Raw genomic sequence first — 19,250 nt, 5'->3', positions numbered from 1 at the left:
TTTGTTTTTGCTTCTATTTATGTGGTGATTAGATTTATAATTTTACGTTTCGTATAGAACCAGAGAAAACCCCATATAGCAAAACCAATCCTACACAAAATGAACAGAATGGGAGGCAACAATTTACCAGACTTCAAACTATACTACAAGGCTATAGTAATTAAAACAGTATGGTACTGGCACAAGAACAGGGACATAGACCTATGGAACAGAACTGAGAACTCAGATATAAAATCAGCCTCATATAGCCATCTAATCTTTGACCAAGTAGACAAAAAGCATACACTGAGGAAAAGAATCCTTATTCAATAAATGGTGCTGGGAAAACTGGATAGCCACATGTAGAAGACTGAAAGAGGATCCACAGCTTTCATCTCTCACAAAAAATCACTCATGGTGGATAACAGACTTAAACTAAGGTGTGAAACTATAAGAATTCTAGAGGAAAATGTTGGAAATACTCTTCTAGACATTGGCCTAGGCAAAGAATTTATGAAGAAGACCCCAAAGACAATCACAGCCACAACAAAAATAAATAAATGGTACCTGATCAAATTAAAAAACTTCTGCACAGCCAAAGAAACTATCAAGAGAGCATACAGACAACCTACAGAATGGGAGAAAATATTCACATGCTACAAATCTGATAAAGATCTGATAACTAGAATCTATGTAGAACTCAAGAAAATCAGCCAGAAAAAAACAAACAACACTATCAAAAAGTGGGCAAAGGACATGAACAGAAACTTTTCAAAAGAAGACAGAAGAATGGCCAACAAACATATGAGAAAATACTCAACATCTCTAATCATCAGGGAAATGCAAATCAAAACCACAATGAGATATCAGTTATGTCCAGTGAGAATGGCCTTTATCAAAATCCCAAAACAATAAATGTTGGCATGGATGCGGAGAGATAGGTACACTCATACACTGCTAGTGGGACTGCAAACTAGTGCAACCTCTGTGGAAAGCAATATGGATATAACTTAAATAGATACAAGTAGACCTACCATTTGATCCAGCAATCCCATTATTGGACATCTACCCAAAAGAACAAAATACATTCTATAAAAAAAGACATCTGCACTCGAATGTTTATAGTAGCACAATTCACAATTGCAAAGATGTAGAAGAACCCAAGTGCCCACCAATACATGAGTGGATTAATAAAATGTGGTATATGTATACCATGGAGTACTATTCAGCTATAAGAAACAGTGGTGATATAACACCACTTGTATTTTCCTGGGTAGAACTGGAGTCCATTCTACTAAGTGAAGTATCCCAAGAATGAAAAAATAAACACCACATGTACTCACCATCAAATTGGTTTCACTGATCAACACCTAAGAGCACATATAGGAATAACATTCACTGGAAGTCAGGCAGATGGGATGGGGGAGGAGGGGATGGATATATACATACATAATGAGTGTGATGTGCACTGTCTGGGGGATGGGCATGCTTGAAGCTCTGACTTGGGGCAGGGGCAAGGGCAATATATGTAACCTAAACATTTGTACCCCCACTATATGCTGACATAAAAAAAATATGAAGAGCAAAAAAAAAAAAAAATTATATTCTGTTCTGTAGCAACGATCTCCATAAATATTTTAGCCTGATTTAGATAATGAAATTCTGGATTTTGAGCTGATTTTATGAAATAAGATTTGATGACCTGCCTTGGGAAGGAATAAGTGTATTATGTATGTGGGAGAAACATGAACCATTGCGAGCCAAATGGCAGGTTGTAGGAGATGGTCCTTAACATGGTCCCCACTGATTCCTGCTTCCTGGTATTTACACACTTGTGCATGGTGATTCACTAATTATTAAAATGATGCAGAAGGAGAGGAAAACATGCATCAGATGTACCCACCATTAACTTGGTACTAACTGTTGAACACTAAGGTGTTCACATGGTAGTAATACTCATTGGGTGCTGGTGGCAGAGGGGTGGTAAACCCACAACTAATGGAAGTGGAATGCACTGTATGGGGGAGGTACACGCTTGTAGCCCTGGACTGGGCGGTGCAAATGCATCACATGTAACCAAAATATTTATATCCCCATAATATCCTGAATAAATAATGCCCCCCAAAATAATGCAGAAATGATGGAATGTCACTTCTGAAATTAGGTTATATTAATAAAACAATTGGGGCCTCTATTGTATTCTCTCTCTTTCTTACATATTTTTTTTTTTGGTGAGTTTATGACTCTTTCAAAGTAAAAACAAAACTAAAATCAGAAGATAAAATTCAGCAAAAGTATTTAAAAATTCAGTAACTCTTACATTTATCACAGGTAAATTTGGTTTGACAATAGAAAAATTTATCATGTACTACATTAATAGATTCAGGGGAAAAAACTCCTGTGACCCTTTCAATGATGTAGTAAAATAATTTCATAAAATTCAAGGCCTATTCATTTTTTAAAAACTAGGAATAGAAATAAAATACTTCCCTCTAAGTGGTATATAAAGAAATGCAGCAGGAATAATCTTCAAAAGAGAACATTGGAAACATTCCCTTAAAGTCAAGAATAAGAAAAAGATGTCCATTATTATTGTTTCTATTTAGTATTGTACTGGAGATTCTAGCTAGTATAACAAACCAAGGAAAAGAAATTAAAAGCATAAGAACTGTAGAGGAAGAAACTGAATTGCCTTTATTTCAGATATAAGTTTTTACTTGAAAATATATATTAGATATAATAGGAAAGGATGCCAATTCAGCTTGCTAGAATTTCAATATACAATAACAATAATAATTGCTTTTCTCTTTTTTAGTAATGTTTAGTGAATATAATTTGAAACAAATATTTATAATAGCAACAAAATTATTATTAATATCAAAAATGAATTTAACAAAAATAAGTAAGATCTGTATTCAAGGGATTACATAAATTCATTATATAACATTTATTGAGATATGATAAAGAATACATAAGTGGCCCTTATATAGCAAATTCAGTAATAAAAAGCATCCACATTATAAAGACTGTAATTCCTCCTTTGCTAGACTATAAATTCAATGCCAATCAAAATTCCAACAGTGATTTTAGTAAATTTTCAAGCAGATTCCAGCATTTATACGGAATAATAAAAGCATGACAATAGCCACGACATTTCTCAATCAAAAAAATAAGTTTGGTGTGCTTGCCCGTGAATACATAAAAACATATTAGTAAGCTAGAGTAATTAAGACAGTGGTGTATTGGTGCAGGCATAGACAAATTGCTAATTAGAACAAAATAATTTGCCTCCAAACTATGATATATGGTATAAATGACAATTCAAATTAGCCTGGAAAGGAAAGTCTCTATAATGAATTATACTAGGTTAACTGATTACTTATTTAGAAGAAATTAAATTAGATGCATATCTTATATCATAAAAAATATAATTTGGAAATTTGCACACATATATGAAAAAGAACACTTTATAACATTTAGAAGGGAAAATAGTCATTTTGATTTTGGGTAAATAGTTTTTTTTAAACAAAATGCAGAGTACTAAATATTTTTAAAAAGATTGATAAATTAAGAACTTTTTCAAAAAGCACTATTTATACAGTAAAAAGATAAATCACAAACTTGGAGAATACATTTGCAACATAAATTGTGACTACTGACTGGTATCTAGATTATATTTTAAGAAATATATATATTTAAAAAAATAGACAAAATGGCCAAATGATTTGAAATCACACCTCACAGAAAGAAACAAAAGATATGACCATTAATTATATGGAAAGAAGCCTAAACTTATTAATATTTAGGAAACTGAAAATTAGGATAAAAAGATATAGTTTTATACTCTCTTGATTGGCAAAAATTCAGATCTCTAAATATTTCAAATGTGAGAGAGGATATGGATCATTGGAAATAAATATACATTGCTGATGAGATTCATCCTGTCTGGTAAAGTTGAAGACATGTACATCCCAGTACCTGGAATTCCATTCCTACCCATAGACCCTAGGTAAGCTCCCACAAATATGCACCAGAGATATATCTGAGAATATTTATACTACTACATTTGAAAATAGTAATGAAAAATCCAAATGATCATTGAGAGAAAATTGATAAATTCATTGAGAATATTTATTTATACAAGATAATATATTTTACATGAGCAAAAACTAAATTATAGCTTTTGTAATAACAGAGATGAAGCTTAGAAATATAATATTGAACTATAAAAGCAAGTCCCTGAACATTAAATGCAGTGGGATATTTTGTAAAGATTAAAATAAGCAAAACTAGACAACACATCATTTCTGCATCTATGTCTGCATGTATTATATTAGCAAGTAAGGTAATGAGAACAGCACAATTCAGGATAGACATCATCTCTGGTGGGGGTGGCAAATAGGTGGAAGAGAAGATGAAAACATAAGTAGAAAAAAGTGGTTGATAAAAATCCAGTTTCCTGGTGGATTTACATTACATATAATATATTACATATATTATATTATATAGGTTTATATGTGCTCATTAAATTATGCTTAATAAGTTGTGTATATGTTATGGACATTTTTGTCTAATAAAGTATTATATTAAACAGAAAGAAATTTAAAACATTTGAAAGAGCCAACAAATTAATAAAAATTATTTGTAACATGTGCCAAGAAATGATACTATTTTGGAACATACAAAGAGATCATACTATTCCAAGGTTAAACAGAAATATTAAAATTTCATAAAGTAAACATCCAATTAAAACAAGTAAGCATTTGAATACCATAATTCAATCTCAACAGCATTTAAAATGCTAATTTAACAACAAAATACCATTTGGGCTATAAATTTGGCCCTAATTTAAAATATAGAAAATAATTGAAGGGAGAGGCAAGATGGTGGATGAGAAACACCTACAACCAGAGTGCCTCTGCAAGAAGGAAAGATTTTAGATGAAAGCGAAAAAAACAAACAAGTAGACAAACATAGATCGGATGAAGGTCGAAAGGAAGGGTGCCTGAACCTACAAAAGACTCCACAGGAAGAGGTTATGGAGCAAAAATGGAAGGAGAAAAGCATTGGCAGGGTCAAAATCCTGAGAGGTTTGGAGACCAGCAACAAAGGGTGTGGTTGATTCTCACCTAAAGCACTACCTACTGGCTCAGAGACTAAACTGGATGTGTCATTATCTAAATGAAAATCCAAAGGGAAGAAGCAACAGCTACTCCAGATGGGAAGGAATCGGCAAAAGAACTATGGAAGTATGAAGAATCAAACTGAAAGGACACCCCCAAATGGGAACACCAGCTCTCTAGCAATAGATATCAACCAAATTCAGAACACTAAAATGACTGAAGAAGAATTTCAAACATGGATTGTAAGAACATTCAATGATATGCAAAAGAAAATGGATACCCAACACAAAGAAACCACACATACACACACACACACACACACACACCCAAAAAAAAGAAAAGAAAAAGAAATCCAAGACTTGGAAGAAAAATTTGCTAAAGAAAAATCAAACAGAACTTCTGGATATGAAGAATTTATTCAAGGAATTACAAAACAGTGGAAAGCCTCAAGAATACAATAGCTCAAACAGAAGAAAGAATATCAGGGATTGAAGATAACAACTTTCAATTAAACAAGTCTGTTGCAGAGATAGAGCAGAGAAATAAGAGAAAAGATCAAAGCCTTCAAGAAATGTGGGATTATGTGAACAAGCCTAACATGAGAATTATAGGCATCCTTGAGGGCAAAGGAGGTAATACACAGGGTTTGATAAAGCATTTGAGGATAAAATGGAAGAAAATTTCCCTGGCTTTGCTAGAAATCTAGAAATACAGGTCTAAGAAACTCAAAGGGCTCCTGGGAGATTCATTGCAAACAGGAAGACACCATAACATGGAGTCAAGAGATTGGCCAATATAAACATGAAAGGCCCTCCTACAAGCTGTAGGTGAAAGAAGCAGGTAATGTACAAAGGAAAACCCATCAGAATAATAGCAGACTTCTCAACTGAGACCTTAAAAGCCAGAAGAGACTGGGGCCCCATTCTCACTTTTATCAAACAGAATAAAGCCCAGCCTAGAATCCTGCAAAACTAAGTTTTTTACATGAAGGAGAAGAAAAAGAGACCTTCTCAGACAAGCAAAGACTAAAGGAATTCATCAAGACAAGACCTGCCTTACAGGAAGTACTCAGAACAGCATTACACATGGATCAGTATAATAAACACTCACCAGTGTAAAATCATCCAAAAGCTAAAGGTAAAAGGCCAGATACCAAAACGGCTCAAGAGAGAAAGCAAAGCAAGTAAGTTTAACTCAACAGAATGAACAGAAATCTGCCCCACTTATGAATTCTTTCAATAAATGTGAATGACTTGATCTGCCCACTAAAGAGACATAGGCTGGCTGAAAGGATACATATACATAACCTAAAATATATGCTGTCTTCAGGAAACACATCTAACCCACCAGGATGCATTCAGACTCAAGGTGAAGGGATGGAAAACAATATTTCATGCAAATGGAAGCCAAAAGAAAGCTGACATAGCAGTTCTGATTTCACATAACTTAGTCTTCAAATCAACAAAATAAGACAAAGATAGTCAATATATAACGGTGAAGGGTACAATTGAACAAGAAGACATAACAATTCTAAATATTTATGCAACTAACTCGAGTGCACTCAGATTCATAAATGAAATTCTACTTAATCTAAGCAAAATGATAAACAGCAGCACCATAATAGCCAGGGACTTCAACACCCCTCTGATGGAACAAGACAGATCCCCCAAATATAAAATAAACAAAGAAACAATGGACTCTAATAGAACTCTACAACAATTGGGTCTATCTGTCATTTACAGAATATTTTACAAAAAAACCACTGAATATATGTTTTTCTCACCAATTCATGGGACATTCTCTAAGACTGACCATATCCTAGGCCATAAAGCATGTCTTAACAAATTTTAAAAAATATAAATTATGTCTTGCATCTTCTCAGACCACAGTGGAATAATATTAGAAATCAACTCCAAGAAAAACTCTCATCTCTACACAAAGTCAGGGCATCTAAACAACCTTCTGCTGCTGATTACTGGGTTTAAGAGAATTTTAAGAGGGAAACAAAAATATTCTTTGAACTAAATGACAAAGGAGACAAAAGTTATCCAAATCTGTGGGACACAGCTAAAGCAGTCCTAAGAGGAAAATTTATATCCATAAATGCCTACATCCAAAAGACAGAAAGATCACAAATTAATAATCTAATGAATTGTTTCACAGAACTGGAAAAGGATGAGCAAACTGACCCCAAACCCAGCAGAAGAAAAAAAATAACCAAGATCACAGTAGAATTAAATGAAACTGATAACAAAAAACTGTATAGAAGATTAATAAAACAAAAAGTTGGTTCTTTGAAAAAATAAAAAAGTGACTCTTGTCTTGTTAGATTAATAAAAGGCAGAAAAGAAAGGACTCTAATAAGCTCAATTAGGAATGAAAAAGGAGAAATTACAACTGATACCACAGAAATACAAAATATCATCTATGAATATTATAAAAACATTTATGCACCTAAACTTGAAAATGTGGAGGAAATGGACAAATTCTTAGAAACACATAGCCTCCCTAGATTCAATCAGGAAGAAATAAAATTCCCAAACAGACCAACACCAAGAACCAAAATTGAAGCAACAATAAAAATCTTCCTAAAAAGAAAAGTCCTGGACCAGATGGTTTCACACCTGAATTTTATCAGGCCTATAACGAAGAATTGGTGCCTATCCAGTAGAAATTATTCCACAACATTGAGATGGAAGGAATACTCCCCAACATGTTTTATGAGTCCAACATCACTCTGATACCAAAATTTAGAATGAATGCAACAAAAAAAGAAAATTACAGACCAATATCCTTTATGAATATAGATGCAAAAATTCTCAGAAAGACCCTAACAAACCAAATTCAGTTGCTTATCAAAAAATAATCCAACCAAGTGGGCTTCATCCCAGAGATGCAAGGATGGTTCAACATATGCAAACCTATAAATATAATTCACCACATAAATAGAAGCAAAAACAAAGACCACATGATCCTCTCATGCAGATGCAGAAAAAGTGTTCAACAAAATTCAGCATATGATAAGAATGTTTAACAAAATAGGCATAGACAGAACTTACATAAAAATGATAAAAGCCATATATGACAAACCCACAGCCAACAACATACTAAATGGGGAAAATTTGAAAGCATTTCCACTTAGAATTGGAACTAGACAAATTTGTCCTCTATCACTGGTTCTATTTAACATAGTGCTGGAAGTCCTAGCCAGAGCAATTAGACAAGAGAAAGAAATCCAGGGTATCCAAATGGGGGCAGAAGAGGTCAAACTATCTCTGTTTCCTGACAATATGATCTTATATCTGGAAAACACCAAAGATTCTGCCATGAGACTACTGGAATTGATAAACAAATTCAACAAAGTCTCAGGTTACAAAATCAATGTACAGAAATCAGTAACATTCCTACATGCCAACAATAGTCAAACTGAGAACCAAATCAGAAACTCAATAACTTTCACAATAGCAACAAAGAAAATAAAATACCAAGCAATATAGTCAACTAGGAGGTGAAAGACCTTTACAGAGAGAACTATGAAACACTGAGGAAGGAAACAGCAGAGGATGTAATCAGGTGGAAAATTATAACGTGCTCATAGGTCAGCAGAATCAACATTGTTAAAATGTCTACACTACCCAAAGTGATCTACAGATCCAATGCAATCCCTGTTGAAATACCAACATCATTTTTTGCAGATCTAGAAAAAATAATTCTATGTCTTGCTTGGAACCAGAGAAGAACCCCCATATAGCAAAAGCAATCTTAAGCAAACAGAACAAATTGGGAGGCATTAATTTCAGGTTATACTCCAAGGCTATAGTAACTAAAACAGCATGGTACTGGTACAAGGACAGACACATAGACCAATGGAACAGAACTGAGAACCCAGATATTAATCTATCCTCATATAGCCATCTGATCTTTGACAAAGCAAACAAAAACACACACTGGGGAAAAAAATCCTTATTCAATAAATGGTGCTGGGAAAATTGGATAGCCACATGAAGAAGACTGAAACAGGACCCACACCTTTCACCTCACACAAAAATCAACTGACAGTGGATAGCAGACTTAAAACTAAGATGTGAAACTATAAGAATTCTAGGAGAAAATGTTGAAAAAACTCTTATAGATATTGGCCTAAGGAAAGAATTTATGAATAAGAACCCAATGGAAATCACAGTAACAACATAAGTAAGTAAATGGGGCCTGATCAAATTAGAAAGCTTGTGCACAGCACAGAAAGTATCAGGAAAGCAAACAGACAACCTACAGAATGGGAGAAAATATTTGCATGCTATATATCTGATAAAGTGTTGATAACTAAATGTATAGAGAACTCAGGAAAATCAGCAAGAAAAAAATCAAACAACCCCATTACAAAGTGGGCAAATAACATGAACAGAAACTTTTCAAAAGAAGATAGACTAATGGCCAACAAATACATGAAAAAATGCTCAACATCTCTAACCATAAGGTAAATGCAAATCAAAACCACAATGAGATATCACTTAACTCCAGGGATCATGGCTTTTTATCAAAAAGTCCCAAAACAATAAGTGTTGGCATGAGGCAAAGGCAATATATGTAACCTAAACATTTGTACTCCCTTAATATGCTAAAATAAAAAATGAAATAAAAAAATTAATAAGGCCAAAACTAAAATAATGAAAAATATGGAAAAATGATCATTTTTGTGTCATATCTATGAAATATCATTTATTTTTAAAATAATTAAAATATAACTTAAATTATGTCATTATTTACATGTAAGGTCTTACTAAAATCTATTTCCATACATCCAGATGACAGAAATGTACACAGCCAGTAAAACAACGTATCAAGTGTGATATGTAAGGAAATAAAGATGTTGAAGAACTACACAGGTAATGTATATGCATGATACAATACTAATTTTCCTTAAAATATTATATAAGCATATGAAAATATACCATAAATTGGTATTTTAAATTCCTAATAGTGTTTCTCTGAGTGTTTATATTATATATGTTTTCTATTTTGTTTAATTCTCTTTGATTTCTGTAGGTTGCAAATTTTTATTAATGTATTTTTCTAATTGCAAAAATATGATATTGATATTTTTTCAATGAGACATTTCACATTTTCAAATTATTTTTATCTGAAGGAAAAAAGCTCAAAGTAAATTTTAATATGAAATGTATGAAAATATTAATATTTCTGACACCTTTATTTACTGGATATATTTATTAGACTTCCAAAATTAGTTTTACATGTTCTGTTTCCCTCAAAAAAGTTATTTTGGGTAGTGAGTAGGGCAAAGGCGAGATGGAGTATTGTAAGCCCCAAAGTCATTTTCCCTCAGAACTCACTAAAACTGCTTGTGAGAAAGCAGGAATTCAGGAGCAGGATGTAAATTACCACAGCAGACAAAAGATTCTGATGACAGCAGCTTCTTCCAAAATCTGGAGAAACAAAATATTATGAGATAGAATTTAGTATCTTTCTGAGAAATGTTATATGACCTTAATGATTTAAACCCATAATAAGATAGAAGCAGTAAGAAGAATTATTCTGCCACCTGTCAAATATATTGTACTAAAAGTCTGTTTTCCCCCCAAAATGTCACAGCATTAGATCCTGTTTGTGATGCAAAGCCACCAAATGGTTTGTATTGGGGCAGATGTTTTAGCATGTGATGGTGAAATTTTGCATTTCTATGTCTAAATGTATTTTGAAACTGTTTGGGGTGGTTTGATTAGCATTTTGGGGCTAGATATTTTTACTTCTCAACTCTTTGATCCACCTTTTCTCCAGGTTTGTTACTATGTTCTTCCTCCTAACATTATCACCCTGCTTTGTGTATTCATTTACTCACTTATTAAGTATGACATATGTACCAGATCCAGTGCTTTGTTATAGGAATAGATGAATGAATAATTGCTGTTCTTTGCATTCTACCAAGCGGTTTGTGACTGGAATGTACAAGCTAATCAAATTGGTAGTTAGCTGCAATTACTGCTGATTGAGCTCATGATATTTACCAAAACTATCCAATTTTTTTCAGTCTCACCATTTTACCTACAGGATCTTGCCACCTTTCTCCCTTCTCCCTGACTTCCCAGTCTATTCTCAGTTCTGCAGCTAGTCAAGCTTATGCTACACCCGGGAGAGAAGAATGAATTGAGATAGAGACAAAGTACAAGCAAAAGAGCTGAGAATTTATTCTCAGAGTAATTTGGGTACTTTAAAGAATTTAATCAGGGGCCGGGTGTGGTGGCTTACGCCTGTAATCCTAGCACTCTGGGAGGCCGAGGCGGGTGGATCGCTGGAGGTCAGGAGTTCGAGACCAGCCTGAGCAAGAGTCTCTACTAAAAAATAGAAAGAAATTATCTGGCCCACTAAATATATATATAGAAAAAATTAGCTGGGCATGGTGGCGCATGCCTGTAGTCCCAGCTACTTAGGAGGCTGAGGCAGGAGGATTGCTTGAGCCAGGAGTTTGAGGTTGCTGTGAGCTAGGTTGATGCCACGGCACTCTAGCCCAGGCAACAGAGTGAGACTCTGTCTCAAAAAAAAAAAAAAAAAAAAGAATTTAATCAGAACATGATAAATACAATGTACATTTTAGAAAGCTTATTTTAAGGGTGGATGGGAAGATTAATCCATAGTGATTTATAGGGATAAATGTAGAAGGAATGTTTTAAAATAATATTTATCGTCATGTTTACTTGAAAGATATAGAAAATCAGTAATTGATAAAGAACTATCTTTTTTATTTATTATTTATTTCTTGAGACAGAGTCTTGCTCTGTTGCCCTGGGTAGAGTGTAGTGGCATCATTGTAGCTCACTGCAACCTCAAACTTCTGGGCTCAAGTGATCCTCCTGCCTCTGCCTCCCATGTAGCTGGAACGACAGGTGCACACCACTACACGCTGCTAATTTTTTCTATTTTTGATAGAGACAAGGGTCTCACTCTTTCTCAGGCTGGTCTCAAACTCCTGATCTCAAGTGATTCTCCCACCTTGGCCTCCCAGAGTGAGACACCATGCCCAGCCAAGAACTATATTAAATAGTATTTTTATTAGTATTTTACAAAGATTTGAGAAACCTGCACCCTCAAGGCCACATGTGGTCCTCCGTATTCCCAAGTGTGGCCCCTTGACAGAATACAAACTTCACAGAATAAATCCCTTTATAAAAACGATTTGTTCTGTAAAATTTGGATTCAGACAAAAGGTCACACACAACTAACCAGAAGGCCACAGTTTCCCCACCTGGAACTGCGAACAGGCACAGTTGCTTTGGCTGTGTAGAAGTGGAGATAGGAGTGCCAGGCTACTTTGGTAGACATCTTATTTTTTCAGGTGATGCTTTGACACTACAATTGATCCAAGATACTTACCTAAGAACAGGTAACCCCAAATTGAGTTCTGTCAATAGTAATAACCACAGAGACATTATTATAATAAGTATTATCAATTACATCCATCATTCTAGAAAATGTACCTAAATCAAGAGAAAAACATCCCTATAGAACCAAAGATAGAGAAATAAGTATGGAATGGGCAATCAGTGCCCCAATTTCCTTCTTTTCTGTCATCATCCAAAACACTTATTAAGTTGTTCTTATTTTTTCTCTTCTTTTTTTTATGTCTAATGATAGGAATATTCAGTTCCATCAATTCTCGTGCATATGATTATACTAGGAGGCCATTTTGCATGCCTAAATTCCTCCAGGAAACTCTGAGCAGGCATCCGTAAGAGTGGTTAAAGCAAAAGACATGCTATAAGGGGACTAGTTAGTAAGATCTGATACCAATATATGGAAGAACTGATGAACCTGAACAAAGGGCAGTAGTGAGGCCTAGAGAAGGGAAACAGCTATTAAAGTATGATTGTAAGAACTTGTGACACTCTATCTATCTAATACCATCTCACCAAATTCAAGAACTTCATCTTTATTGTTCTAATTACACACATGGTAGGCCATGTGTTAAAAGTTAAATAAGGAGGGACCAAGATAGTGGACTAGAAGCAGCCTGTACTCACTACTCTCAGGGACAGGATCAAAAGTGGCAAGTAGATATTCATCATCAGATAGATTGTCTAAGAGAGAGCATTGGTAATCAACAGAGAGGTATTGGGGGACACCCATAGTGAAGGAGAAGGAAGAGGGGTGACCCACTCAGCAGGATCAGAGGTATACAGGGAAGGCACTCATATGTGGGGAAGGGAAAGAGGAGAGAACCACAGGGCTCCACAATTCCCCCATGGACATTGCAATTCGAGCTGCAGGAGGGCTCCTTCACTGCAGCAGGCTATTGGACTGACACAGGGAGCTGACTGGAGCCTGTGCAATGGCATTGCTTCAGAGAGAAGGCACAGTGGGGTCCTGCTGGTTTATGAACCATGAGTGCTGTGGCTGGTGCCATTTTGAAGTCCCAGCCCCAGAGAGCTGCATCTACCCAAGGGTCAGATCTGTTGCTGCTGCCATATTGGGGAGGAAGTGGGGGTGCCAGGCACTCTTGTGCACCTTTTGGGTGGGTGCTGCACACCCCCATGCTGTTGGGGGACCCAGGCAGAGTGGAAATCCATGGACCTGGAGCCCACTGCCACCATCTGGGTGGCCCCACCCAACCACAGCTATTGTGGGACCTGGATAGCGAGAATGCCCACAGCCCCAGGCACCTACTGCTGTTTTCTGGGTGGCACAGCCACTGTCACCATAGCCTGGATAACAGTGCCACTGATGGACCTGGGTGAGGCAAATGCTCATGCCCTACATGCCCACTGCTCATGACAACCACAGGGAAACAGGGAGACACAGGAGAACAGCAGTGTTAATTAAAGACCCACAGTGCATCTACCCCTCTCCTGAATGGTCCATTTTCTGGAGTAGAACTCAAGCATGTCCTCCAGGAACCTCTTCTTCTCTTCAAGGGGCAACAGAAATTCACAGCAGAGAACAGGTGTACCACACCTGTCTTGAGCTGAGAGAAGAGGTTTCAGATGAGAATAAGAAGAGGTTTCAGATGAGAATCAGAATAAGAACTCTGGCAATATGAAAAATCAGGCTGACTTGATACATACACCCCAAAGGATCACAATAGTCATCCAGCAATGGACTCCCACCAAAAGGAAATTGTTGAAATGTCAGATATGGAATTTAGAATATGGATGTTAAGTAAGATCAATGAGATTGATGAGAAAGATAAAAACCAAAACAAAGAAGCCAGAAAAAAAAATTCAGGGCATAAATGAAAAATTCACTAAAGAGCTGGAGCTAGATAATATAAGAATATTAAAACAGAACTTCTAGGCATGAAAGAGCCATTTAGGGAATTTCAAAATACAGTAGAAAGTTTTAATAACAGACTAGACCAATCAGAAGAAAGAATTTCAGAGGTTTTGAATTGATCCAGTCAGTCAGAAATGTAGAAAAAAGAATAAAGAAGAATGAACAATCTCTCTGAAAAATATGGTACTATGTAAGCAAATGAATATAGAATCACAGGTATCCCTGAGGGAGAAGAATCAAAAGAAAAAGGCATGGAAAATATATTTGAGGGAATAACTGAGGAAAACTTCCCTGGTATTGTCAGAAATTTAGACATCCGGATACAAGAAAGTCATTGAACACCTAGAAGATTCATAGTAAATAGGACATCACCAAGGCACACAGTCAGTCTGGCCAAAGTCAAAGTTAAGGAGAAAATCCTACAAGCTGTAAGATGAAAGTATCAGATCACTTACAAAGGAAAATCCATCAGAATGATGGCAGATTTCCCAAAAGAAACCTTACAAACCAGAAGGGATTGGGGTCCCATTTTTAGTCTCCTTAAACAGAATAACTGCCCGTCAAGAAATTTGTATCCTGAAAAAGTAAGTTTCATAAATGAAGGGGAAATAAAGTCTCTCTCAGGCATGCAAACACTAAGGAAATTTGTAACCGCTAGACCTGCCCTACAAAATATGCTTAAAAGTGCTCTGTACATGGAACACAACAATCACTACCCACCAGTATAAAAACATCTAAAACTTAAAAGTCACAACTCTTATAAAACAGTAACACAAGGGAGAAAACAAAGCAACTAAGTAACAATTAACATGATGAACAGAACAGTATGTCACATATCAATACTAACATTGAATGTAAATGATCTTGGGGCTGGGCATGGTGGCTCATGCCTGTAATCCTAGCACTATGGGAGGCCAAGGTGGGAGGATCATTTGAGCTCAGGAGTTCGAGACCAGCCTGAGCAAGAGCAAGATCCTGTCTCTACTAAAAAAATAGAAATAAATTAGCTGGACAACTAAAAATATGTAGAAAAAATTAGCCAAGCATGGTGGCACATGCCTGTAGTCCCAGCTACTCAGGAGGCTGAGGCAGTAGGATTGCTTGAGCCCAGGAGTTTGAGGTTGCTGTGAGCTAGGCTGATGCCATGGCACTCTGGCCCGGGCAACAGAGTGAGACTCTGTCTTAAAAAAAAAAAAAAAAGAAAGAAAGAAACAAAGAAAGAAAGAAAGAAGAAAAAGAAAAAATATAAATGGTCTTAATGCTCCACTCAAAAGATATAGATTGGTTGAATAGATAAAAAATGCAATCCAAATATATACTATCTCTAAGAAACCCATTTAACTCACAGAGATTCTCATAGACTGAAGGCAAAGGGTTGAAAAACATATTCCACACAAATGGAAAACAAAACAAAGCAGTAGTAGTTGTTCTTATATTAGATAAAATAGACTTTAAATCAACAATGGTAGAAAAAAAAAGACAAAGATGGACATTATATAATGATAAAGGGAGCAATTCAACAAGAAGATATAACAATCCTAAATATATATACCTAACACAGGAGCTCCCAGATTCATAAAACAAATCCTACTTGATCTAGGTGAGGAAATCAAAACAACATCATAAGAGCCAGGGACTTCAATACTGCACTGACAGACCTGGACAGATCATCAAGGCAGAAAATCAACAAAGAAACCCTGAACTTAAATGGGATTCTAGAACAAATGGACCTAACAGATATTTATAAAACATTGTATCCCCAAACTGAAGAATATACATTCTTCTCATCAGCACATGGGACATTTTCCAAGATAGATTATATGTTAGGCCACAAAATAAGTCTTAGAAAATTCAGAAAAATTAAACTCATACCATGTATCTTCTTATACTACAGTGGAATAAATCTAGAAATCAACTCCAAGAGGAACTATCAAAACTATAAAAATACATCAAAATTAAAAAACCTGCTGCTGAATAAACAATCCTTGGGTCAATGATGAAATCAAGGTGGAAATCAAAAGATTTTTCAGTTGAACAACAAAGATGACACAAGCTTCCAAAATCTCAGATACAATAAATGTAGTGCTAAGATGGAAAGCCATAAAACTTAAATAAGATTATTCTTTAAGTATAACACATGAATTAAGAATTCACACTGGAATTCATTGAGTCTTGCTAGATAGGAGGCAGCCTTGCCCTTCACCATTCTTTGTTTCCACTAAACATCTATGAAGTATAAGCTGAAAGATCACTACTAGTTTCAGATGTGCTCTGAAATATTTCTTGGCCATATTTTTCTTTCTACATCCTTACTCTTTAGGATCCATTAAAGACTTTTTTTTAAATCATAATGTCTTTTTATTTCTATCCTTTACTAAAATGTATAGCAAGAAGATCAAGGGCTTGGACATAGTCGATCCTGGATTTAAATTACACTTTGAAACCTACTATATGACCTTACATAAATCAGTTAGCCCCTGTAAATCTTCATTTTCCATCTATCAATGGGGTTAATAATATCTATATCATAACTTGCATGTGTGAAATAAATTGAAATGATGTAAATCATTTACTGTAGTACCTAGAATTTGGCAACAATAAATATGAGTTTCTCATTTATACCTTCTTTTCCTTTCCACAAATTCATATCCCCATGCTAATTCTAATCTCTAGGCTTTATCATATATTTTTTGTTGACTTTATTAACAATTTTCCCCTTTCTTGCATTTCAATTTTGCTTCCAATATTGCTGATACTCTAAGTTCCACAAAACTTTCAATATTTTTAATATTTTTCATGTACTATTTTTGTCCTTACTGCACACTATTTATGTCTTTCTGTTGTTATATATATACTCCTACCATACTCACCATCTCCCAAGTGGCAGAGCAAAATAAAAGCAAACACTTACCAACATGCCAAGAGTTTTCAGGCAGCATCATTATGGTACTATCTCTTCCTGAGTCCTAAGATTTAATTCCTGGGTCTGCTTATATATGCCCCCAGAAGCATACCCATGTGTGAAAACAGATCTGTGTTTTGGAAAAGAGAAGACTGTAAAATTGAGTTCATGGTACTCAAAAGGAGAACTCATTATAAAAGCTGAGGTTGTTTTTTGGTGGTTACTTCCTTGTCATGTTAGGATATGGATAACAAAGGAAGTTAAAGAATTGCCTAGAAGATCCCACAGAATAAAAGGAACTATAAACTGCTACCCTGAAATTTCAAATAGGTTCATGCATCACATATAAAAGTTTTTGTTATATAAATGTGATCTAGTAAAAATAATTTTATAGATCTTTATCTAAAAGATAAAATATGTCACCAGATTCATTTACTTTACCATCAGCATTTCAACCAGCTTGTGTCAAAGGGATCAGAAGGAAGTTACATTGCTCAGAACTGAATTTTCTATGAAAGTTTTGTTAATGTCAAGATGGGCACACAGTGTTCCTTCCTCTCTGCATCCATGCCAGCATCTTTTGTTTTGGGACTTTTTGATAAAATCCATTCTCACTGGGATTAGGTGATATCTCACTGAGATTTGATTTGCAATTCCCTAATTGTTAAAGATGTTGAGCATTTTTTTTTCATATGTTTATTGGCCATTAGTCTATCTTCTTTTGAAAAGCTTCTGTTCTTGTCTTTTGCCCATGTTTTAATGGGGTTGTTTGATTTTTTCCTACTGATTTCCTTGTAGATTCTGATTATTAGCCTTTTATCAGATGTATAGCATGTGCATATTTTCACCCATTCTGTAGGTTGTCTATTTGCTCTGTTGATGGTTTCCTTGGCTGCAAAAAAAAAAAAAAAAAAAAAAGATGGGCAAAGATAAACACGTTTGGACATATGGACATATTCTGTATCTATGAAAATGCTTAACAAAATGGAGTCCTTTGAAAATTAGTTTTCTAGTGTAATTGATAATGTGAAAGAAAATAAAGCTTAGTCATCAAATGAGTTTGGAAAATATTGCTTTAAATGATTTAAAACATTTGGTAGAAAACCACAAGTGGCTTCTCAGCTCACAGTGATTATTCTTTGTTCTGATGGACCTATATGCCTATCCTGCTTCTTTGGGGAAATAGCTTTTTCTCTTCCATGTTTGATATGGGAGATTATATCATCTTATAAGTGCCTATCTTCCTGATTACATGGACACATACAAAGAAAAAACAATGACCCAAAATGACTCCATTAGAATGATTTCTAGAATTTTTCATACCATACCTCCATATGAAGTAGTCTGATTAACAAAAATGAAGCATATGGAAATTGAAATGAGTTTTAAGAAAATACTTTAGATAAATTAGCCCTTATAAATGTCCACTGCTAAACTCAAGAATTTTGTCCTTTCTTGTCCCTTTTGAACCTAGATTATATGGCAAATGTTTATATAACAAAGGGTAGATGAAATTAGGCTGCAATTAATACCAAATATATTATGAAGTCTAATGAAATCTCAAATCTTCCTAGATATGAGCTAGCTGTGTCTTTGAAATGATAAAGTGACTTTCTCAAAAGGTGGTCTCTTTTTCTTTTCTTGGAACTGAGGTAGATGCCCAAAGTCAGAAGAAGTCAGAAGGAATACATGAAAATTTTTTTCTAGGAAAATTTGAGATAAAACAAATCATTGGGGAAATAAATAATTTACTATTTAGGACAGATCATATGATGGAGGGAAGAGAGGAATAAAATAAATACTGAAACTTCATGTAGTATTTAATTTCTCAGCCACAGCTTCCTGAAATTTTCAAAATACAGTATGACTGGAAACATTTTGTGCTGACAGAATCCACAAAAATTATTGCTGATAATTGCTTGAACTTTGATCTCACAGAAGTGAGAACTGAAACCGTAAAACAA

General features: G+C 35.0%; 1 protein-coding gene across 2 annotated transcripts in view; it reads right to left on the bottom strand.

Moving 5' to 3' along the window:
• LOC123640073 (scavenger receptor cysteine-rich type 1 protein M160-like) overlaps positions 1 to 17,461 on the bottom strand; it is an 85,636-nt gene extending 68,175 nt beyond the window's left edge. For both annotated transcript variants that reach the window (XM_045554414.1, XM_045554415.1), the window contains exons 1-2: positions 17,296 to 17,461; positions 10,454 to 10,546 (exon numbers count right to left, since the gene is read on the bottom strand). In XM_045554414.1, the coding sequence (XP_045410370.1) occupies positions 10,454 to 10,546; positions 17,296 to 17,326 (124 nt within the window). In that variant the 5' untranslated portion in view covers positions 17,327 to 17,461. The remainder of the gene's footprint in view (positions 1 to 10,453; positions 10,547 to 17,295) is intronic.
• Between the last annotated feature and the right edge of the window lie 1,789 nt (positions 17,462 to 19,250).

This window comes from Lemur catta, chromosome 6 (genome assembly GCF_020740605.2).
Source record: "Lemur catta isolate mLemCat1 chromosome 6, mLemCat1.pri, whole genome shotgun sequence".
In the NCBI taxonomy this organism is placed as follows: Eukaryota; Metazoa; Chordata; class Mammalia; order Primates; family Lemuridae; genus Lemur; species Lemur catta.
The sequence above is the reverse complement of the archived record's forward strand: the minus strand, read 5'-3'. Positions and strand labels throughout refer to the sequence as shown.